The sequence below is a fragment of the Heteronotia binoei genome, chromosome 1 (genome assembly GCF_032191835.1).
Source record: "Heteronotia binoei isolate CCM8104 ecotype False Entrance Well chromosome 1, APGP_CSIRO_Hbin_v1, whole genome shotgun sequence".
NCBI lineage: Eukaryota > Metazoa > Chordata > Lepidosauria > Squamata > Gekkonidae > Heteronotia > Heteronotia binoei.
The window spans coordinates 277,937,829-277,962,120 of record NC_083223.1 but is presented as its reverse complement, the minus strand read 5'-3'; the positions used below and the strand labels follow the sequence as shown (position 1 = coordinate 277,962,120).

At 49.9% G+C, this 24,292-nt stretch overlaps 1 protein-coding gene across 1 annotated transcript in view; it reads right to left on the bottom strand.

Annotated features, from left to right (window-relative positions):
• TDRKH (tudor and KH domain containing) overlaps positions 1-24,292 on the bottom strand; it is an 89,223-nt gene that overhangs the window by 53,244 nt on the left and 11,687 nt on the right. The window contains exons 3-10 of the mRNA XM_060257745.1: positions 22,191-22,380; positions 18,963-19,102; positions 16,649-16,946; positions 14,942-15,108; positions 12,601-12,773; positions 7,959-8,023; positions 3,629-3,780; positions 687-821 (exon numbers count right to left, since the gene is read on the bottom strand). Of these exons, the coding sequence (XP_060113728.1) occupies positions 687-821; positions 3,629-3,780; positions 7,959-8,023; positions 12,601-12,773; positions 14,942-15,108; positions 16,649-16,946; positions 18,963-19,102; positions 22,191-22,380 (1,320 nt within the window). The remainder of the gene's footprint in view (positions 1-686; positions 822-3,628; positions 3,781-7,958; positions 8,024-12,600; positions 12,774-14,941; positions 15,109-16,648; positions 16,947-18,962; positions 19,103-22,190; positions 22,381-24,292) is intronic.

Below are 24,292 nucleotides of genomic sequence, written 5' to 3'. Positions count from 1 at the left end.
CTCCCCTTCCTCCTCAAGGGAGGAGCCTCAGCCAATGGAGAAAACAGAGGCTTTGCTCTGTAGCTCCTGTGCGGTTGAGCAAGGCCAGGAGGGGGAGGAGCCTCAGCCAGTAGGAGGAAGAGAGGTTTGGCTCAGTAGCTCTGCAAGGTATTCCTCCTCCCCTTCCTCCTCAAGGGAGGAGCCTCAGCCAATGGAGAAAACAGAGGCTTTGCTCTGTCGCTCCTGTGCGGTTGAGCAAGGCCAGGAGGGGGAGGAACCTCAGCCAGTAGGAGGAAGAGAGGTTTGGCTCAGTAGCTCTGCAAGGTATTCCTCCTCCCCTTCCTCCTCAAGGGAGGAGCCTCAGCCAATGGAGAAAACAGAGGCTTTGCTCTGTAGCTCCTGTGCGGTTGAGCAAGCCTAGCAAAGAAAGCTCTGCCTCCCACCCTTTCCTTCCCAAAGGAGGAGCCTCAGCCAATGGAGAAAATAGAGACTTCGCTCTGTAGTTTCTGTGCGATCGAGCAAGCTGTGATGCAGACGGAAGCAACAGAGAGGGAGAAGGAAGCAGATGACAGCCAGTTGCTCGGGGGCCTGATAGGAGGCCTCCGGGGGCCTGATTCGGCCCCCTGGGCCTCATAAAGAAACACCCCTAGCGAACACATTTTCACTTGCTATCGCGAGGAACAAGAACAGTCAAATCAGCTGCTCACCTGAGTCTGGTGGAAGCTACTAGACGCTGTCCCCTGTCCGGCCAGGTGAGGTCCATCTCCTGCGGCCACACCTCCCTCCTCAGGGCGCCGTATGGCGTAGCCCAAGCGCACCAGCTCCTCGCCGATATCGATGGTCTGGGAAGGGAGGGGAGCGATGGGAGAGCGTTGGAAAAAACGTTGGCCAGAGGCATGCTGGGAAGGGGGGGGGAGAGATGCTCGAAGGGGGCCCAGAGACCGAAGAGGAACACGAGGAGGAGTCATGTTAGGAGGAACTGATGAGACAAAGAGAGGTTAAACAGAAAACGTCAGGATTGGCAAACGGAGGGACCTTGCGTGTGGGCCAAACCGAGCACCCCCCTCCCCAGGAGTTACCAGCCAGCCTTCAACTATCTGACCACACACAGGGCCTCTGGAAGGGAGACTTCTGAGCCCACCACCCTACAAGGAGGGAAGGTCGGAAGGCAAGGAACTCCACACCACCCCCCCCCAGCGCTCCCTTCTGGTCTCCTCCAAAAAGGAAAAGATGGCAAAAGCAAAGGGCTCTCCAAAAATTGAACGCCCTCCCGCGAAAGCGTTCCATGCATGCAGAAAGCTAGTCTGTCAGGAACAGAGGTGGCCAAACTGGGGCTCGGGAGCCGCGTGTGGCTCTTTCACGCATGTTGTGCAACTCTTGAAGCCCGCATTGCCCAGTTGGCCAGCTTGGCGAAGGCATTGGTCTCCTTCAATCACTTCTTCAAGCCAAGCTAGCTGGCAGCTTGGAGAATGCGCTTAAGGTTAAAGCTGCTTCCTGCCCACCTCTCCTCCCTCCCCTCCCCATCTATTTTCTTGCCTGCCTGCCTTCGAACATCCGACTTTCACGTCTTGTGGCTCTCAAACATCCGACGTTTATTCTGTGCGGCTCTTGCATTAAGCAAGCTTAGCCAACCCTGAGCTAGAAGCGTCTCCCCACCGTTATGCCAGTTTGCTCCGCGCGGGGAACAGTTTCTGCACAGATGAGGATTCCACTGTCTCATTTAGAGGACTGTGTGCAATTCTGGTCACTGCACCTCAGAAAGGGTATTAGAGCATTGGGAAAAGTGCAGAAAAGGGCAACTAGAATGATCACAGGTTTGGAACACTTTCCCTATGAAGAAAGGTTGAAACGCTTGGGGCTCTTTAGCTTGGAGAAACGTCGACTGCGGGGTGATATGATAGAGTTACTGCTCACTGCTCCAGATACTTGATTTATCAAATATTGACAGAAAGATATCCAGTAGTGATACTTGATTATTGATACGTGATCTATCAGCGGCCAAATAGTTTTGGAGTCCAACAACAAGGGAACTGAACTCTGTTGTCTGGAGGTCCCTAAGTCCCATGTGGAGGCTGGCATCCCTATTTCTTACTTAATTCATTTAAAAAATTGCTACCCTGGCTTATCCTGTGTCAGGAAGCTCAGAAGAGCCCTGCTGGATCAAACCAGGGAGGGTCCATCTAGTCCAGCCTCCTGTCTCACACAGTGGCCAGCCAGTTCCTCTGGAGGGCCAACAACAGGGCAGAGAGGCCGAGGCCTTCCCCTGAGAAGAACCTCAGAAGAGCCCTGCTGGATCAAACCAGGGAGGGTCCATCTAGTCCAGCCTCCTGTCTCACACAGTGGCCAGCCAGTTCCTCTGGAGGGCCAACAACAGGGCATGGAGGCCAAGGCCTTCCTCTGAGAAGAACCTCAGAAGAGCCCTGCTGGGTCAGACCAGGGCATGGAGGCCGAGGCCTTCCCCTGAGAAGAGCCCTGCTGGATCAGACCAGAAAGGGTCCATCTAGTCCAGCCTCCTGCCTCACACAGTGGCCAGCCAGTTCCTCTGGAGGACCAACAACAGGGCATGGAGGCCGAGGCCTTCCTCTGAGAAGAACCTCAGAAGAGCCCTGCTGGGTCAGACCAGGGAGGGTCCATCTAGTCCAGCATCTTGTCTCACACAGTGACCAACCAACAGAAAAGAGTAGGTGTCCAGAATCACCTTTAAAGACTAACCAAATTTGTGGTAGAGTATGAGTTTATGTCAAGACAGTGTGCGTTTGCAATAAAAAAGGCCAACGCCATGCTGGGAATTATTAGGAAGGGAACTGAAAACAAATCAGCCAGTATCATAATGCCTCTGTATAAATCGATGGTGCGGTCTCATTTGGAGTACTGTGTGCAGTTCTGGTCGCCGCACCTCAAAAAGGATATTATAGCATTGGAGAAAGTTCAGAAAAGGGCAACTAAAATGATTAAAGGGCTGGAACACCTTCCCTATGAAGAAAGGTTGAAACGCTTAGGGCTCTTTAGCTTGGAGAAACGTCGACTGAGGGGTGACATGATAGAAGTTTACAAGATAATGCATGGGATGGAGAAAGTAGAGAAAGAAGTACTTTTCTCCCTTTCTCACAATACAAGAACTCGTGGGCATTCGATGAAATTGCTGAGCAGACAGGTTAAAACGGATAAAAGGAAGTACTTCTTCACCCAAAGGGTGATTAACATGTGGAATTCACTGCCACAGGAGGAGGTGGCGTCCACAAGCATAGCCACCTTCAAGAAGGGGTTAGATAAAAATATGGAGCAGAGGTCCATCAGTGGCTATTAGCCACAGTGTGTGTGTGTGTGTGTGTATATATATATATATATATTTGGCCGCTGTGTGACACAGAATGTTGGACTGGATGGGCCATTGGCCTGATCTAACATGGCTTCTCTTATGTTCTTATGTTCTTCCCCTGACGTTGCCTCCTGGCTCTGGGATTTGGAGCCTTAGGGCCTCTGAATGGGGAGGTTCCCCTCAGCCACCGTGGCTCCTCCATGAATCTACCTCTAATCCCTCCCGAAAGCTCTTTATCCCTGCGGCCATCGCTACATTCTACATGTTTTAATCACTCTCCGTGTAAAGAGGCTACCTACCTGTCCCTCGACTCGCAGCTACAGCGCTTACCTGTTTGCCCGAGACGTTGAACAGCTGAACGTGGGGCCAAGTGCTACTCCCGGATGGGATGTAGCTGCAGATTTTCGCCACGACGGGCTGCCATTTGGCACAGTGGGTGAGGCGATCGAATTCGTCCAACGCGGCTTCTTCCCACTGCTCTCCTGTGAAGAGTCCAAGGACAGACGCTGAAGTGAGGCGGGAAGCACTGGCTTCCTCCTCACCCCGCCTTCCCTTCCCTCAAAACAAAACCCCACAGCCCTCCGTCAAGCCGTAGTTCCCGCCCCGTTCCCTGACGGCTGCTCAAAAGCTGCGCCACGCCTGCGCTACAGAAGACCGTGCCATTGGAGCAGAATGAAAAGCAAAGCTCACGGGTCGACTGCTGCAAAACGTTTTCTATATTTACAAATATTGAAGTGCTTATAAATGCTAGAAATTCCTACTCACGTACTTGTATACTGTAAAAACAATTACAATTTCCTCAGTGGCCAAAACCCAGGGGCCATCGGGAGGCCCCATCAAAAACCAATAGGGCCATCAAAAACCAGGACTGGACTACGCATGTATGCTGAGCTAAGATGATGATGATATTGGATTTATATCCCGCCCTCCACTCCGAAGAGTCTCAGAGCGGCTCACAATCTCCTTTCCCTTCCTCCCCCACAACAGACACCCTGTGAGGTAGATGAAGATATTGGATTTCTATCCCGCCCTCCACTCCAAAGAGTCTCAGAGTGGCTCACAATCTCCTTTCCCTTCCTCCCCCACAACAGACATCCTGTGAGGTAGATGAAGATATTGGATTTATATCCCGCCCTTCACTCCAAAGAGTCTCAGAGTGGCTCACAATCTCCTTTCCCTTCCTCCCCCACAACAGACACCCTGTGAAGTAGATGAAGATATTGGATTTATATCCCACCCTCCACTCCAAAGAGTCTCAGAGCGGCTCACAATCTCCTTTCCCTTCCTCCCCCACAACAGACACCCTGTGAGATAGATGAAAATATTGGATTTATATCCCGCCCTCCACTCCAAAGAGTCTCAGAGTGGCTCACAATCTCCCTCCCCCACAACAGACACCCTGTGAGGTAGATGAAGATATTGGATTTATATCCCGCCCTCCACTTCGAAGAGTCTCAGAGTGGCTCACAATCTCCTTTCCCTTCCTCCCCCACAACAGACACCCTGTGAAGTAGATGAAGATATTGGATTTATATCCCACCCTCCACTCCAAAGAGTCTCAGAGCGGCTCACAATCTCCTTTCCCTTCCTCCCCCACAACAGACACCCTGTGAGATAGATGAAAATATTGGATTTATATCCCGCCCTCCACTCCAAAGAGTCTCAGAGTGGCTCACAATCTCCCTCCCCCACAACAGACACCCTGTGAGGTAGATGAAGATATTGGATTTATATCCCGCCCTCCACTTCGAAGAGTCTCAGAGCGGCTCACAATCTCCTTTCCCTTCCTCCCCCACAACAGACACCCTGTGAGGTGGGTGGGGCTGGAGAGGGCTCTCCCAGCAGCTGCCCTTTCAAGGACAACCTCTGCCAGAGCTATGGCTGACCGAAGGCCATTCCAGCAGGTGCAAGTGGAGGAGGGGGGAATCAGACCCCGTTCTCCCAGGTAAGAGTCCGCACACTTAACCACTACACCAAACTGGCTCTCCAGAAGACAGAGCTGCACTCTTTTGAATGGATAAACTCTTTAGGGGACATTTGAAGCTTTGGCTTTTTCCGGGTCTGCAGTTCGTAAATTGTAATTGGTTTTTTTTTCTTTCTCCCCCCCCCCACCTCAACATCCAAGTATTTATTTATCCACTGTGTGGGATTCCTAAAGAAATACGCGTTTTTTTAATCTTATGGAATCATGTTATATACAAGTGTCTAGATATGTAGACCATTTTCTATCCAAGGAGAGAGATTAACAGGATTAAAGGCAGTAATTCCTACATCAAAATACAATCAATCTAAGTGAACCCATATTATCACTAAACTATTAAGTAAGCATTGCTAAGAATTCTTTCTTGTTAAAACAATTTTATTTGGTAACATATGGTAACAAATTATATTTCTTGCATCATTAATACCCTTAACTAATAAAAACAAAAATTAATATTCTTCTTTTTTCTAAGACTTAATCATTATCAAAAATTGTCCAATGTCCTTTCATTTTCCCCTCTTTTTCTACATATCTTCTGAACTTTTTCCACTCCATCTTAAAAACTTCTAAATCATAGTCTCTTAAAATCCTTGTTAATTTGTCCATTTCAGTCCATGTCATAACTTTTACAATCCAATCCCATTTCTCTAGTATTTCTTCTTGCTTCCACAACTGCGCATATAATGTCCTAGCAGCTGAAAGCAAGTACCCAATTATAGTTCTATCTTCTTTTGGAAATTTTTCTATTTGTAATCCCAACAGAAAAGTCTCCGCAACTTTCTTAAATTCATATCCCAAGATCCTATAAATTTCTTGTTGAATCATCTGCCAATACTTTTTTGCTCTTTCACAAGTCCACCACATATGGTAGAAAGAACCTTCATGTTTTTTACATTTCCAGCATCTGTCTGGCATCTTATTATTCATCTTTGCCAATTTCTTAGGAGTCATATACCATCTATACATCATTTTAAAACAGTTCTCTTTAATACTATGACACGTCGAAAGCTTCATGTTCAGGGTATTGGTCGCCTGATGCTAACCCGGAGACGAAAGCATCTTTCGGCAGCACCCTGAACGACCAAGCAGCCTTATCTAGGGACAGCACTGCTTGCTCCACACGGAGAGGGGCCTAGAAAAGGTGGCCTAAACAAAGCTCGTCTCCCCCACCCCAGTTGGCTAGCCGCGGTCAACGGGCATCCTTACTTGCGGTCGAAAAATAACAACAAAGAAAAGGCATGCACCTGCCTCACAAAGTGTGCAAAGACTAACACACGCATAGCTGGTCTTGAGAACAAAAGGAGATTGAGGAAGAATCGCACTGCTACAGGACCAACCCTAAATCAGACTTTTCCCTGCAGCCGCTGTGGCCGGACCTGCCTGTCCCACATTGGTCTTGTCAGCCACCAGCGAGCCTGCAGCAAACGTGGACTATTACACCCTTCTTAAATCTTCGTTCGCGAAGCCAAGCCGAGAGAGATAATTTGGAAATTAATTTTTCGTTGTCTCCAAGCAGAACACATTGCTAAGAATTCTTAACTGCCTAAATGATTTTTATGCAAACTATTACAGATTACTCCAAAAATTACTATCGAGTAATTACTATCAGGTGTGATCCACGACTAACACAGTAAAAGAAAAGGAAGGTAGAAAAAGAGAAATAAAAAAGCACTAGTAAAAGGAAAAGAAACAAAAAACAAAGAAAGAAAAATATTAAAAACTTATAAGTAGAGAAGAACAACATATTCTGGTTTGTGTGGCTTGAGTATCCTTTGCTGTAATGAACTCAATAAAAGGAAACCGTTTCTCTGTGAATTTCGAGATATAAGAACATAAGAGAAGCCATGTTGGATCAGGCCAACGGCCCATCCAGTCCAACACTCTGTGTCACACAGTGGCCAAAAAATTTATATATATATATACACACACACACTGTGGCTAATAGCCACTGACGGACCTCTGCTCCATATTTTTATATAACCCCCTCCTGAAGCTGTTTACGCTTGTAGCCGCCAACACCTCCTGTGGCAGTGAATTCCACATGTTAATCACCCTTTGGGTGAAGAAGTACCTCCTTTTATCTGTTCTTAACCCGATTGCTCAGCAATTTCATTGAATGTCCACGAGTTCTTGTATTGTGAGAAAGGAAGAAAAGTACTTCTTTCTCTACTTTCTCCATCCTATGCATAATCTTGTAAACCTCCATCATGTCACCCCTCAGTCGACGTTTCTCCAAGCTAAAGAGCCCCAAGCGTTTCAACCTTTCTTCATAGGGAAAGTGTTCCAACCCTTGAATCCTTCTAGTTGCCCTTTTCTGCACTTTTTCCAATGCTATAATATCCTTTTTGAGGTGCGGTGACCAGAATTGCACACAGTACTCCAAATGAGACCGCACCATCAATTTATACAGGGGCATTATGATACTGGCTGATTTGTTTTCAATTCCCTTCCTAATAATTCCCAGCATGGCGTTGGCCTTTTTTATTGCAAACGCACACTGTCTTGACATTGTGTATCTCCAGGGAGTTCTATAGCAGCCACTGGCCACATTGCCCCAAGCCCCCTTTCTGCCCCTCGCTCCAAGAGCAGCCCGGGGCCCACAGCATGCTGCCTCCCAAATGGAATTCAATGGGGCAGGCTCCTCCTCCCCCTGGTTCACAGACCTCCCCTCCGACTTACCGGCTGAAGCGATGCCAGCAAGGCTGCACTCCGTGGCTTGGAAGGGCAGGCTCAGGAAGTCACTCCTGGAAGAGAAAGCCAGGCGTTAGGGGGCTGCCTGCCTTCAGGCGTCAGCAGGCGGCTGGCCTTGCTTCCCTCCCAATATTCAAAGCTCTCCACAAACATACTCACCCCTTCCAGGAAAGAGATCTTGGGGTTGTGGGAGATAACTCGAGAGTCATGGAGTAAAAGGACAGATTCTCTTGTGGATCAAAAAGTTCTTGTATTGTGAGAAAGGGAGAAAAATCCTTCTTTCTCTCCTTTCTCCATCCCAGGCATAATCTGGTAAACCTCTCTCATGTCACCCCGCAGTCGACGTTTCTCCAAGCTAAAGAGCCCCAAGCGTTTTAACTTTTCTCCATAGGGAAAGTGTTCCAAAACTTTAATCGTTCTAGTTGCTCTTTTTTTTACACTTTTCCCTATCTTTTTCGAGGTGCGGTGCCCAGAATTGTACACAGTACTCCAAATGAGACCGCACCATTGATTTATAAGGGGGCATTATGATACTATCTGTGATTCTCTTCTCTGTTTCCCTGAGCTGAGCTTTTCCTGTCTAATCGACATAGTTTCTAATGTATTTTTACAATTGTTTTTAAGTGACATGAAAAGAACAACTGAATACGTAGGCACATTGATGAACACAAGTTACTGAGGAAGACTCAGCATGGGTTCTGTAAGGGAAGATCTTGCCTCACTAACCTGTTACATTTCTTTGAGGGGGTGAACAAACATGTGGGCAAAGGAGACACGATAGATGTTGTTTACCTTGACTTCCAGAAAGTTTTTGATAAAGTTCCTCATCAAAGGCTCCTTAGAAAGCTCGAGAGTCATGGAGTAAAAGGACAGGTCCTCTTGTGGATCAAAAACTGGCTAATTAATAGGAAGCAGAGAGTGAGTAGAAATGGGCAGTCTTCGCAGTGGAGGACGGTAAGCAGTGGGGTGCCGCAGGGCTCAGTACTGGGTCCCATGCTCTTTAACTTGTTCATTAATGATCTGGAGTTGGGAGTAAGCAGTGAAGTGGCCAAGTTTGCAGGTGACACTAAATTGTTCAGGGTGGTGAGAACCAGAGAGGATTGTGAGGAACTCCAAAGGGATCTGTCGAGGCTGGGTGAGTGGGCGCCAACGTAGCAGATGAGGTTCAATGTGGCCAAGTGCAAAGTAATGCACATTGGGGCCAAGAATCCCAGCTACAAATACAAGTTGATGGGGTGTGAACTAGCAGAGACTGACCAAGAGAGAGATCTTGGGGTCGTGGTAGATAGCTCACTGAAAAAGTCAAGACGGTGTGCGATTGCAATAAAAAAGGCCAACGCCATGCTGGGAATTATTAGGAAGGGAATTGAAAACAAATCAGCCAGTATCATAATGCCCCTGTATAAATCGATGGTGGGGTCTCATTTGGAGTACTGTGTGCAATTCTGGTCACCGTACCTCAAAAAGGATACTATAGCACTGGAAAAAGTCCAGAGAAGGGCAACTAGAATGATTAAAAGTTTGGAACACTTTCCCTATGAAAAAAGGTTAAAATGCTTGGGGCTCTTCAGCTTGGAGAAAGGTCAACTGAGGGGTGACATGATAGAGATTTACAAGATTCTGCATGGGATGGAGAAAGTAGAGAAATAAGTACTTTTCTCCTTTTCTCACAATACAAGAACTCGTGGGCATTCAATGAAATTGCTGAGCGGTCGTGTCAGAACGGATAAAAGGAAGTCCTTCTTCACCCAAAGGGTGATTAACACATGGCATTCACTGCCACAGGAGATGGTGGCGGCTACAAGCATAGACAGCTTCAAGAGAGAGGGGATTGGATAAAAATATGGAGCAGAGGTCCATCAGTGGCTATTAGCCACAGCGTTGGAACTCTCTGTCTGGGGCAGTGATGCTCTGTATTCTTGTGCTTTGGGGGGGGGGCGCAGTGGAAGGGCTTCTAGCCCCACTGGTGGACCTCTTGATGGCACTTGGGTTTTTTGGCCACTGTGTGACACAGAGTGTTGGACTGGATGGGCCATTGGCCTGATCCAACATGGCTTCTCATGTTCTTATGTGACACAGAGTGTTCGACTGGATGGGGCACTGGCCTGATCCAACATGGCTTCTCTTATGTTCTTATGTGACACAGAGTGTTGGACTGGATGGGCTATTGGCCTGACCCAACATGGCTTCTCTTATGTGACACAGAGTGTTGGACTGGATGGGCTATTGGCCTGATCCAACATGGCTTCTCTTATGTTCTTATGTGACGCAGAGTGTTGGACTGGATGGGCTATTGGCCTGACCCAACATGGCTTCTCTTCTGTTCTTATGTGACACGGAGTGTTGGACTGGATGGGCCACTGGCCTGATCCAACAGGGCTTCTCTTATATTCTTATGAGACACAGAGTGTTGGACTGGATGGGCCATGGGCCTGATCCAACAGGGCTTCTCTTCTGTTCTTAAGTGACACAGAGTATTGGACTGGATGGGCCATTGGCCTGATCCAACATGGCTTTTCTTATGTGACACAGAGTGTTGGACTGGATGGGCCATTGGCCTGATCCAACAGGGCTTCTCTTCTGTTCTTATGTGACACGGAGTGTTGGACTGGATGGGCCACTGGCCTGATCCAACAGGGCTTCTCTTATATTCTTATGAGACACAGAGTGTTGGACTGGATGGGCCATGGGCCTGATCCAACATGGCTTCTCTTCTGTTCTTATGTGACACAGAGTGTTGGACTGGATGGGCCATGGGCCTGATCCAACATGGCTTCTCTTGTGTTCAATGAATATCACACAAAGGACACTGCTGCCCACAACCATGAACTCCAAGCAAATGGCATTTTGACATATACAGTCTTTGCATGCGAAGGTTAACAAGACAAAGGTAGCCCCCTGCGCAGGCACCAGTTGTTTCCAACTCTGGGCTGACGTTGCTTTCATGAGCAGAGGGCTTCAAACGCAGTACTGCAGCTGTGCCACGGGGCTCCCTAGGACAGGGTTAGCCCGGATCATCTTCTTCCCCAGTCCTCTACACTTCCCCCCCAGCAAGCTGGGTACTCACTGCCACAGGAGGTGGTGGTGATTACATGCATAGACAGCTTCATGACGGGAATAGATAAGCATATGGAGCAGAGGCCCATCAGTGGCTCTTAGCCACAGCTTATCGTTGGAACTCTCTGGGGCAGTGACGCTCTGTATTCTGGTGCTTGTGGGGTGGCACTATGTATGGGCTTTTAGCCCCACTGGTGGACCTCTTGATGGCACTTGGGTTTGGGACTCGATGGGCCACTGGCCTGATCCAACATGGCTTCTCTTATGTTCTTACTCATTTTACCGGAGATTACATTCCAGCTTTTGACCATCCCCCTCCTTCTCCCCGTGGCGCAGAGTGTTAAAGTTGCAGTGCTGCAGTCCTAAGCTCTGCTCACGACCTGAGTTCGATCCCTGGCGGAAACTGGGTTTTCAGGTATCTGGCTCCAGGTTGACTCAGCCTTCCATCCTTCTGAGGTGGGTCAAATGAGTACCCAGCTTGCTGGGGGGAAAGCGTAGATGACTGGGGAAGGCAATGGCAAAACCCCTTGTAAAAAGTCGGCCGTGAAAATGTGAAAGCAACGTCACCCCAGAGTCGGAAACGACTGGTGCTTGCACAGGGGACCTTTCCTCCTTCCCCATTTCTAAAAAAGTCGCTCTAGTAACCAGCGGAATGCATTTTACTTGATCAACCGGTATATTGCAGGGAAGAAAGACAACTCGCCTGATGCCTGATGTGGAAGAGGCTGTTCCCAGGGCCAGATCTTGGTCTCCAAAACACAAAGCAGAGCAATGCAAAGGGCAGGCACAGCCATTAGGAAGCCTGCAGGTCCCAGCCCACAGGGGGAGAAACGCAGCCCTTTGCTACAACCAGAGTCAATTCTGAGAGCCAGTTTGGTGTAGTGGTTAAGTGTGCGGACTCTTATCTGGGAGAGCCGGGTTTGATTCCCCACTCCTCCACTTGCACCTGCTGGAATGGCCTTGGGTCAGCCATAGCTCTGGCAGGAGTTGTCCTTGAAAGGGCAGCTGCTGTGAGAGCCCTCTCCAGCCCCACCCACCTCACAGGGTGTCTGTTGTGGGGGAGGAAGGGAAAGGAGATTGTGAGCTGCTCGGAGACTCTTCAGAGTGGAGGGCGGGATATAAATCCAGTATCTTCATCTACCTCACAGGGCATCTGTTGTGGGGGAGGAAGGGAAAGCAGACTGTAGGCTGCTCTGAGACTCTCTCCTTGAAAGGGCAGCTGCTGTGAGAGCTCTCAGCCCCACCCACCTCACAGGGTGTCTGTTGTGGGGGGAGAAGATATAGGGCAGCGGTGGCCAACGATAGCTCTCCAGATGTTTTTTGCCTACAATTCCCAGCAGCCCCAGCCATTGCCCATGCTGGGTGGGGCTGATGGGAGTTGTAGGCAAAAAAAACATCTGGAGAGCTACTGTTGGCCACCCCTGACATGGGCGATTGTAAGCTGCTCTGAGTCTCTGATTCGGAGAGAAGGGCGGGGTAGAAATCTGCAATTCTTCTTCTTCTAGGCTGGGTGGCCCTCTGGCTGTGCAGGCCAGGGTCCGAGCACCCAATCCCTCTCTGGCGCATGACTCACCGCAATGCCCGCAGCCTCTCCAGCGGAGCCTCCCCGTTGTCTCCGAAATCCACGTAATAGAGATCCAGGTTCCCGTTCTCCAAAGTGCCGAGGACTCGAGCCCTGTACCAGGCGTTGTCGTCCCGGTAGGGGGCAGCCACGATGTCCTCTGGACGCACGGTTTGAAGTTCAGACTGGGGGCGGGAGAGAGGCAGAAACGACACATCATCAAGACCCCTCCGGTTCCACTCTAAACCCCTAGACTCCCCTCTGTATATTGCAGGGAAGAGCCAGTTTGGTGTGGTGGTGAAGTGTGCGGACTCTTATGTGGGAGAACCGGGTTCGATTCCCCACTCCTCCACTTGCACCTGCTGGAATGGCCTTGGGTCGGCCATAGCTCTGACAGAGGTTGTCCTTGAAAGGGCAGCTGCTGTGAGAGTCCTCTCCAGCCCCACCCACCTCACAGGGTGTCTGTTGTGGGGGAGGAAGGGAAAGGAGATTGTGAGCCGCTCTGAGACTCTTCGGAGTGGAGGGCGGGATATAAATCCAATATCTTCATCTACCTCACAGGGTGTCTGTTGTGGGGGAGGAAGGGAAAGGAGATCGTGAGCTGCTCTGAGACTCTTCGGAGTGGAGGGCGGGATATAAATCCAATATCTTCATCTACCTCACAGGGTGTCTGTTGTGGGGGAGGAAGGGAAAGGAGATTGTGAGCCGCTCTGAGACTCTTCGGAGTGGAGGGCGGGATATAAATCCAGTATCTTCATCTACCTCACAGGGTGTCTGTTGTGGGGGAGGAAGGGAAAGGAGATTGTGGGCTGCTCTGAAACTCTTCGGAGTGGAGGGCAGGATATAAATCCAATATCATCTTCTTCTTCTGTGTCAGAACAAGTCCCTGACAATTGGTCTCATGACCAATTCACTGCCACAGGAGGTGGCGGCGGCTACAAGCATAGCCAGCTTCAAGAGGGGGTTGGATCAGCATATGGAGCAGAGGTCCATCAGTGGCTCTTAGCCACAGGGTATTGTTGGAACTCTCTGTCTGGGGCAGTGATGCTCTGTATTCTTGGTGCTTGGGGGGGGGGCACAGTGGCAGGGCTTCTAGTGTCTAAAAAGGTTAAAACGCTTGGGGCTCTTTAGCTTGGAGAAACGTCGACTGCGGGGTAACATGAGAGAGGTTTACAAGATGATGCATGGGATGGAGAAAGAAGTACTTTTCTCCCTTTCTCACAATACAAGAACTCGTGGGCACTCCATGAAATTGCTGAGCAGTCAGGTTAAAACGGATAAAAGGAAGTACTTCTTCACCCAAATGGTGATTAACATGTCAAATTCACTGCCACAGGAGGTGGCGGCGGCCACAAGCATAGCCAGCTTTAAGAGGGGATTGGATAAAAATATGGAACAGAGGTCCATCAGTGGCTATTAGCCACAGTATATATGTGTGTGTATACACACACACATACATTGGCTACTGTGTGACACAGAGTGTTAGACTGGATGGGCCATTAGCCTGATCCAACATGGCTTCTCTTATGTTCTTATGTCCTGGCCCCACTGGTGGACCTCTTAATGGCACTTGGTTTTTTTGGCCACTGTGTGACAGTGTTGGACTGTGTGGGCCTTTATCTTCCTCCCCCACAACAGACACCCTGTGAGGTGGGTGAGGCTGAGAGGGCTCTCCCAGCAGCTGCCCTTTCAAGGACAACTCCTGCGAGAGCTCTGGCTGACTCAAGGGCATTCCAGCAGGTGCAAGTGGAGGAATGGGGAATCAAACCCAGTTCTCCCAGATCAAGAGTCTGTGCACTAAACCACTATACCAAACTGGCTCTCTATATATTTGGGTATATAACACAAGAAATGAGAATTCGGGGGAGCGAAGAAGATGATGATATTGGATGTATATCCCACCCTATGCTCTGAATCTCAGACACCAATTTCGCACTAGGCCTTTAACCCTGGTTTAGCCCTGTCCCCAAGTTGGTTTCTTTTACTCTCTTATTCTAGTGTAGAATGTCAGTTTGGGAACAGGGATAAACCAGGATTAAAGGTCTAGTGCGAAACTGGTGAGAATCTCAGAGCAGTCACAATCTCCTTTACTTCCACCCGCCCCCCCCCCGCAACAGACACCCTGTGAGGTAGGTGGGGCTGAGAGAGCTCTCCCAGAAGCTGCCCTTTCAAGGACAACTCTGCAAGAGCTATGGCAGACCCAAGGCCATTCCAGCAGGTGCAAGGAGAGGAGGGGGGAAATCAAACCCGGTTCTCCCAGATAAGGGTCCGCGCACTTTAACCGCTACCCCAAACTGGTGGAGGAATTTCAGTGCAAACAAGACCCAGGGCCCCGAGTCCGCAGCCTACTCACCCCGCAGCCGCTGCTCTCATAGTACTGCGTCATCTCCAAGAGGAGCTTGTCGAGCTGGAAGGTGCGGGAGCCGATGATCTGGACCCAGAAGTGGTTCGGGTTCTCGGAGGCCGAGATGTAAACCTCCAGGTGCTCGTTGGCGTGGAAGCTGAAGTCCGGGCTGGGGACTGAAGATGCAGGAAGCTGGGTGACCCGGGGAATGACCAGGCCTCCCCCCTCTAGAGCCCAGATTTCTGGCCCGACCTCCACAAGTGGCAAGACTCCCCACTCCCAGCCTTCCAAAGGGCTTCAAGAGCTGCGCTCGTGACTGCCAAGAAAAAGCTCTCTCTCTCTCTCTCTGCACTTTAAATGCTTCTTAATACTACAAGTCTTGATCTTTGCCACCGTAGGTACCCTGAACTGAGTGGAAAGGCAGCACAGAAAGAAGACGAGAGCAGATTTATATGCCGTCCTTCCCTCTGAATCACCGACTCAGAGCGGCTTACAATCTCCTATGTCTTCTCCCCCCACAACAGACGCTCTGTGAGGTGGGTGGGACTGAGAGGGCTCTCACAGCAGCTGCCCTTTCAAGGACAACTCCTATGAGAGCTACGGCTAACCCAAGGCCGTTCCCGCAGCTGCAAGCAGAGGAGTGGGGAATCGAACCTGTTTCTCCCAGATAAGAGTCCGCACACTTCACCACACTGGTTCTTGGACCAGATATCCTGAATTGGGTGGAAAGGCAGCACAGAAAGTCGGACCAGAACCAACAGGTTGAAATTAAAATCAGAAGAGCGCTTTTGGCTAAACATTAGGAGGAACTTCCTGACAGAGCAGTTCCTCAGTGGAGCAGGCTTCCTCGGGAGGTGGTGGGCTCTCCTTCCCTGGAGGTTTTTCAGCAGAGGCTACATGGACATCTGACAACAATGCTGATTTTGTGAATTAGGCAGATCATACGGAGAGCACGAAGGGTTGCACCAGTGGTTACTTCTTGTGGCCCCTTCTTACATGCCCAGGGAAATGCGGGTTGCCACTTGGGGGTCAGTCAGCAATTTTTCTCCAGGCCAGTTTGGCCACAGGTCCTGGAGGCTTCTACCATCTTCTGGGCACGCAGCAGGGGTAATGGGGGATGTATTTGTGTGTGGGGGGGGAGGTATGTGTAAAGTACCTGCATCATGCAGGGGTTTGGACTAGATGACCCTGGAAGTCCCTTCCAACTCTATGATTCTATGACCCTGGAGATCCCTTCCAACTATGATTCTATGACCCTGAAGGTCCCATCCACCTCTATGATTCTATGACCCTGGAGGTCCCATCCAGCTCTATAATTCCATGACCCCGGAGGTCCCATCCACCTCTATGATTCTATGACCCCGGAGGTCCCATCCAGCTCTATGATTCCATGACCCCAGAGGTCTCATCCAGCTCTATAATTCTATGACCCCGGAGGTCCCATCCAGCTCTATAATTCCATGACCCCGGAGGTCCCATCTACCTCTATGATTCCATGACCCCGGAGGTCCCATCCAGCTCTATGATTCCATGACCCCGGAGGTCCCATCCACCTCTATGATTCCATGACCCCGGAGGTCCCATCCACCTCTATGATTCCATGACCCTGGAGGTCCCATCCAGCTCTATTATTCTATGACCCCGGAGGTCCCATCCAACTCTATGATTCTATGACCCTGGAGGTCCCTTCCAGCTCTATGATTCCACCAAACCCACCTTCAAATGTGGAGCTTGGCCAAGACGCCCCTGACAATGACTCCTCGGGCGAACTGTCTTCGCTCCTCAGCTCCCGCGGCTCATCCAGGGGACACTCCACCTGGCTCTGCTCAGCATCCTGCTCCTTCGGGGAGAGGTAAGGGGGCTGAGAGGGGTCTTCTCCAGTGGAAGGAGGGTCCCCGGCCCCGACTTCCTTCTTTATGCCGAGGGGCTGCTTGCGCAGAGGCCGGCACAAGGCCGACTGGGCCAGCTTCTTGTGGAACGCGTCGACTTCCGAAAGCTTCTGCATGATCAGTTCCTGCCGGAACAAGACGACGATGACGACTGCAGATTTATACCCCGCCCTTCTCTCTGAATCAGAGACTCAAAGTGGCTTACAATCTCCTATATCTTCTCCCCCCATACCCTGTGAGGTGGGTGGGGCTGAAAGGACTCTTCCAGAAGCTGCCCTTTCAAGGACAACTCCTACGAGAGCCATGGCTAACCCAAGGCCATTCCAGCAGCTGCAAGTGGAGGAGTGGGGAATCAAACCCGGTTCTCCCAGATAAGAATCCGTGCACTTCACCACTACACCAACCTGGCTCTCTGATTATTGTTGCTTATTGAGGACTAATTATGTCCTCAGTATTCCCAGATAGCCCCCCCCCCCACACACAATACTAATCTTAGTTAACCCGTATGTTTATGACTGATAGAGGTATAGCACCTATTTCTATCTATTTTTTATTTTTATATTTTTATATGTTTATACTTTTATTTTTAAACTTAACTAATTTATGTAATTGAACCATTTTAAACTATTGTTATCTGTTTTAACCAAATCATGGCTTGCCATGCCTGTGAGCCGCCCTGAGCCCGCCTTTTGGTGGGGGAGGGCGGGATATAAGAATAAAATTCAATTCAATTCAATTCAATTGTACAGCTACTGTTTTATATTATATGAATCAACCAATCCAACCTGGACAGAGTTTGTATGTAAGGAAAGAGGGAAAAGAGCTGCTATGAGAACAGTGGCCACTTATCTCGTCCTGGTAGTAACTGGAGACATGTACAAAGTGGGGGAGGGACGGTGGCTCAGTGGTAGAGCATCTGCTTGGGAAGCAGAAGGTCCCAGGTTCAATCCCTGGCATCTCCAACTAAAAAGGGTCCAGGCAAATAGGTGTGAAAAACCTCAGCTTGAGACTCTGGAGAGCCGCTGCCAGTCTGAGAAGACAATACTGACTTTGATGGACCAAGGGTCTGATTCAGTATAAGACAGCTTCGTAAGTGGAATGTGACTTCGACTAAAAGCAACCTCAGAGGTCTGAGAAAGTAATTTGAATGTCTTTTGGTGGGAGATCTGGGCAACTCTTCCACCTCTATGATTCTATGACCCTGGAGGTCCCATCCAACTATTATTCTATGACCCTGGAGGTCCCATTCAACTCTATGATTCTATGTGGAGTGATTTCGTTAACGATATGTAAATGATACACACACAACCTATCATATACCTTTAATCTGTGAGCCTGCCTTCAGCGGGGAGGGCAGGATATAAGTTAAATAAATAAATATATATATCAGTTATTTTGTTAACTATATATAATGATAGGTTTCATGTGTATATATATATATGTATGTATGTATGTATACACACACACACACACACACAGAGGAATGGAATTCCAGCAGGAACTCCTTTGCATATTAGGCCACACCCTGCTGATGTAGCCAATTCTCCAAGAGCTTACAAGGCTCTTTTTTGTAAGCTCTTGGCTACATTGGGGTGTGTGGCCTAATATGCAAAGCAGCTCCTGCTGGAATTCCACCCCTGTATATGTATACACCAAACCTATCATTTATATATATATTTGTCAGATATTTTGTTCACTATATATAAATGACAGGTTTCGTGTGTGTGTGTGTGTATACACACACACACTTCAGTCTGGCAAGACAATAATCTTGGTAACATCATGCTACAAGTGTTTGCCTTGCTGATTCACTTCAATAAAACTTGTTCTGCTCTACATGAGAAGTCTATCTGAGAGATACCTGAGCAAAACCTTACAGCTATCCAGGCCAGGGCCCAAGGTTTCTTAATATGCACAACATCTGTGCAAATTAAAATAGGAAAAAACAAGAAGAAAAACTGGACGGAGCTTCCAGGAAAGAAACAGCTGGATGGGGGGAATTTCCCAACACCGCCCCCCCGAAATTCCTTGCAGGTGCGTAGTTTTTGACTCCCCCCCCCCGCCCCTTGCTTCGGCTCACTAAGCAAGCTAAGACTGGAAATGGGGCTTCTAACCGCTGGCCCCCCCAAACAGAGCCTCACCTTAGCAGCTTTCACCTCTTTGCGGGTCCCGGAGAGCGTGATGAGCTGGTTGAGTGAGAAGCCTCCGTCCCCTTTCCGGTCGCAGTTCACCTTGGCCCCGGTGGTACGGCAGATGGAGCGCACCGTCTCTCCACCTCGGCCTGGGAGACGCAAACAAAGAGATGGGGACTTACCAGCTTGCAGGCCATAAGGGGCGCAGAGGATAGGGTTTGGGACTGAAGAGCGGATGCCTGCGACGCTTCCTCCCAAGAGGAAGTGGGGCAGGTAAAGGAGGAGGTGCAAAACAGATGGGGAAAAGGCAAAAAGGTGACGCCACAGCAGTGGAAGCAGAAGAGGAAACCAGAACAGGAACGTGAGGAGAGCCCTTCTGGATCAAGCCAGTGACCCCCACGTAGCCCAGCATCCCCTCTCGCGAGCGTTCTGGATGGCCAACGACAGGGTAGAGAGACTGAGAACTTCTGCTGAGGTTCTCCTGGGATTCAGAGGATTAGTGCCTTTGAATGCGGAGGTTCCCCCCAGCAGTGCCAGAGGAGGCCCCTCGGCAGTCGAAATCTTGGGAGGCCCGTACCAAATCGTCTCACAGTGAGTGCCTGCCCCACCGCCCATGGCCCCTGCTGCAGGCACCTTCTCGAAAGCCCCCTAGACAAAGCCGTGGGAGAGAGGCAAACTTGGCGACGCCGCCAGCAGCAGCCGCACCAGGCGATTTGGGCAAAGAACAGCTCAGTTGCTGGCTGTGCGTGCAGGTTGGGAGGGCTGCAAGCAAGGGGAAAACCGAAGGGGGGGGTGGAGGGAGCTGGCCTGGGGCCCCTAAAGGCGTGGGGGTCCATAGGCCAGTGCCTACTTGGCCTAATTGTTAATCCAGCTGTCATGATCCTGGGCCTAGCGAGGCGTGCAGTCCTCAGGGAAGCCTGCTTAGGAGTTACTGGGAAAAGCCTACATCTCCCAGGATCCCCTCTGTCCGTCTGACTGGGTAGCGAGGGGTTTGGAGGGAAACAGGCCCAGAGATGGGTGGGGCCTGGGAAGAGAATATAAAGGCCAAGCCCAGGAAGGGAGTGTTCTTTCCCTGGAAGGCTGAGCTAGAGGCAGGCAGCCTACTGGAGAGCTGGAAGCAGGGGAAAGTTCCCTTACCCAAGGGGGTAAGTGTTGCTATTAGTTAGGGACTGTATAGATAGATATGTTAGGGCATTTGTTTATTTCCCCTTCACCCCTTTTACTGTTTTATGCACCTTGTTTGTTATATTGCACTGACCTTCTAAATAAACCTCCCCCCCCCCCCCGTTGTTCCCTCTGCCTGGTCCTCACGCCCATTATTTGGCCTAAGCTAAGGGAGGCTTGGGAGGGGACTCTGGGCCTTCTCAAGGGAGGCCCTTAACCCAGAGTGGTGGCAGCAATTGGTAACCCTGAGTCGTGACACCAGACCTGCCCCTCAGTCACCGTGGCTCTATGGATCAACCCCGCGGCCATCACTACATCCTCTGGCAACAAATCCCACATTTTATACATCCTCTATGGAAAAGTAGCAAGTCCTTTTTTGTCTATCCTGAACCTACTGCCCATCAGCTTCACTGGATGCCCTTGAGTGCTAGCAGTTTGGGAAAGGGAGAAAAGTTCTCTTTAGCCACTTTTTTCTACCCCATGCATAAGAAGAAGAATTGCAGATTTATACCCCGCCCTTCTCTCTGAATCAGAGACTCAGAGCAGCTCACAACCTCCTATGTCTTCTCCCCCCACAAGAGACACCCTGTGAGGTGGGTGGGGCTGAGAAGACTCTCACAGCAGCTGCTCTTTCAAGGACAACATCTGCCAGAGCTATGGCTGACCCCAGGCCGCTCCGGCAGCTGAAAGCGGAGGAGTGGGGAATCAAACCCAGTTCTCCCAGATAAGAGTCCACACACTAAACTACTACACCAAATTGGCTCTCATAAGCCTCTCTTATGTCCCTCCTTAATCATCTCTTTTCTAAACTGAAAAAACCCCAGACTCTCCAGCCTTTCCTCCTAGGGAAGGTGCTCCAACCCCCTTTATCATCTTGGTTGCCCTCCTCTGCATTTTTCCCAGCTCTGCCATGTCCTTTTAAGAACATAAGAGAAGCCATGTTGGATCAGGCCAGTGGCCCATCCAGTCCAACACTATGTATCACAAAGGGGCCAAAAAACCCAGGTGCCATCAGGAGGTCCATCGGTGGGGCGAGGACACTAGAAACCTTCCCACTGTGCCCCCCCCTAAGCACCAAGAATACGGAGCATCACTGCCCCAGACATGAGAACATAAGAGAAGCCATGTTGGATCAGGCCAATGGCCCATCCAGTCCAACACCCTTGTGTCACACAGTGGGAAACAAACAAACAAACAACCAAGTGCCATCAGGAGGTTCACAAGTGGGGCTAGAAGCCCTTCCACTTTGCCCCCCCCACAAGCACCAAGAATACAGATCATCACTGCCCCAGACAGTTCCAGCAATACGCTGTGGCTAGTAGCCACTGATGGACCTCTGCTCCCTATGCTTATCCAATCCCCTCTTGAAGTTGTCTATGCTTGTAGCTGCCACCACCTCCTGTGGCAGTGAATTCCACATGTTAATCCCCTTTGGGTGAAGAAGGACTTCCTTTTATCCGTTCTAACCCGACTGCTCAGCAATTTCATTGAATGCCCACGAGTTCTTGTATTGTGAGAAAGGGAGAAAAGTACTTCTTTCTCTGCTTTCTCCACCCCATGCAGAATCTTGTCAAGCTCTCTCATGTCATCCCGCAGTCGACGTTTCTCCAAGCTAAAGAGCCCCAAGCGTTTTAACCTTTCTTCATAGGGAAAGCGTTCCACACTTTGAATCGTTCTAGTTGCCCTTTTCTGCACTTTTTCCAGTGCTATAATATCCTTTTTGAGGTGCAGTGACCAGAACTGCACACAGTACTCCAAATGAGACCGCACCATCGATTTATACAGGGGCATTATGATAGAGACCATTTTATTCTCAAGACTGCAGAACACAAAGTTCACTCACATGTTCTAAAAGAGCCTGAGACTCAGCATCCACATGAAGGGAAACTAGGGGAAGGAACCTGAGGGCCGTCCGGTATGTGTAATGGAGAAGCAGCTGAGGCTAGAGTTTTCTACCCGCACTCTCTTGACCCCACGAGGTGAAGAAGTACAAAAACTTGGTACCAAGCGCTCAACCCTTCCAGACACCACCCCCAGATGCCCAGGTAAGAAGGGAAACAAAACGGCAAGTACCAATGATCCGCCCAACAGCTTGCTGGGGAACATACATCTTTTCCTCCACCTGCAAGTTCTCTGCCAGGATCAGGTGGATGGCGGCTTTGGCCTTGCACACCTGGACGGGGGAGCCGCAGATCCGGATCATCTGCTCTTCGTTGGACTCCTCCACGTCGATGTTGATGCGGGCACGGGTCTCCTTCCGCAGCTGAGGGGGAGCAGACAGATTCAATTGCAGCATGAGCCAAAGGCAGCAACAAGGGGGTCCCATTTAAGAACAAAAGAGAAGCCATGGTGGATCAGGCCAATGGCCCATCCAGTCCAACACTCTGCGTCACACAGTGGCCAATTCTCAGGGGCCATCAGGAGGTCCACCAGCGGGGCCAGAACTCTAGAAGCCCTCCCATTCTTGCCCCCCCCCCAAGCACCAAGAACACAGAGAAAGCGTTCCACCTGTACCTTGTGGTTAATAGCCACTAATGGATCTCTGCTCTTAAGAATGTGAGAGAAGCCTTGTCGGATCAGGCCAACGACCCATCCAGTCCAAAACTGTTGTCAAGCAGTGGTGAAAACCCAGGTGCCATCAGGTGCCGTTTTTTGCCACTTTGTGACACAGAGTATTGGACTGGATGGGCCGTTGGCCTGATCCAACATGGCTTCTCTTATGTTCTTATGTTCTTAGGAGGTCCACCAGCAGGGCCAGAACTCCAGAAGCCCCCCCACAGTGCCCCTCCCCAGCACCAAGAATACAGAGCATCACTGCCCCAGACAGACTGTTCCATCTTTTAGGGGCTGCGTTTGACTCATTTCGTTTTTATTTACTGACATTCCTGAGATTTTAAATTGCGTTTCCCCCCAAAATTACTGTTTTAGTTACATCATCAGCTGCCCTGAATATCAAGATAGAATGGCACCTTATCAACGTCATAAATAAATCTGCATGCAAGAAGATTTCTCCAGCATCTCTACGAGACAAAACAGCTCCCGGGCGTATTGCTAAAACGCAATGGATATTTCCTTGCGGGAAATATGGAAGCAACCAACACCCTTTGGGCAGTAAAACTTTTCAAAGCAATCTATGAAAGAGCCAATGCAAGGTAACAGGCTTACAGTCCCTTCAGCTTTTGGGGTCCCCAGAGAAAATGAGAGTAGACAGGCCTCCCCGCTAGTCATATTGTGCAGCAACGCTTCGCAGCAGCTTGGGCTGAGAGTCGAATCTCTAAGCCAGGGGTGTCCAAACATGCTGCCCAGGGGTCGAATCAGGCCCCCGAGAAACTGGTTGTCATCTGCTTCCTTCTCCCTCTCTCTCTTGCTTCCATCTACATCACAGCTTGCTTTGCCAGGCTTGCTCAATTGCACAGGAATATAGAGCAAAGCCTTTATTTTCTCCATTGGCTGAGGCTCCTCCCTTGGGGAGGAAGGGGGTAAGCAGAGCTTGCTTGGCCAGGCTCCCTCAACTGCACAGCAGAGCTACTGAGCCAAACCTTTCTTCCTTCTATTGGCTGCTGCTCCTCCCCACTCTGGTCCCCTGAGGAGGGAGTAAAACAGCCAAAGCAGTTCTCCCAGATAAGAGTCCGCGCACTCAGCCACTACACCAAACTGGCTCTCTCTTTAAAACTACAGGGATTAGTCATACTGACCTTGGCAAGAGTGAAACGTTTTAGACTCCCCCAGGGTACCTAATTGGAAGTGGCGAGCATCCAATATGGACAGAAGATGCCGTCCTTCCTTCTAACTCCCCTGCAGGGAGGAACCTAACCGAAAAGTGCAACAGAACAAGGATAAAGCAAATGTAGGAAAAGGATGTTCAGTCCTGGCTTGCAAAAGTTGTCGGGAGGAGGGAAAATGGAGGGAAATGCTGCATGCCAGCCTAACTTCTCGAGATTAGAGTGGTCTCTTGTGAATGCTGCTATACGAGGCTTGTGGGCAGAATGGCACAATAAGCAAGACATGGAAACCATAATTACTACAACATAAGAGCATAAGAGAAGCCATGTTGGATCAGGCCAGTGACCCCTCCAGTCCAACACTCTGTGTCACATAAGAACATAAGAGAAGCCATGTTGGATCAGGCCGGTGGCCCATCCAGTCCAACACTCTGTGTCACATAAGAACATAAG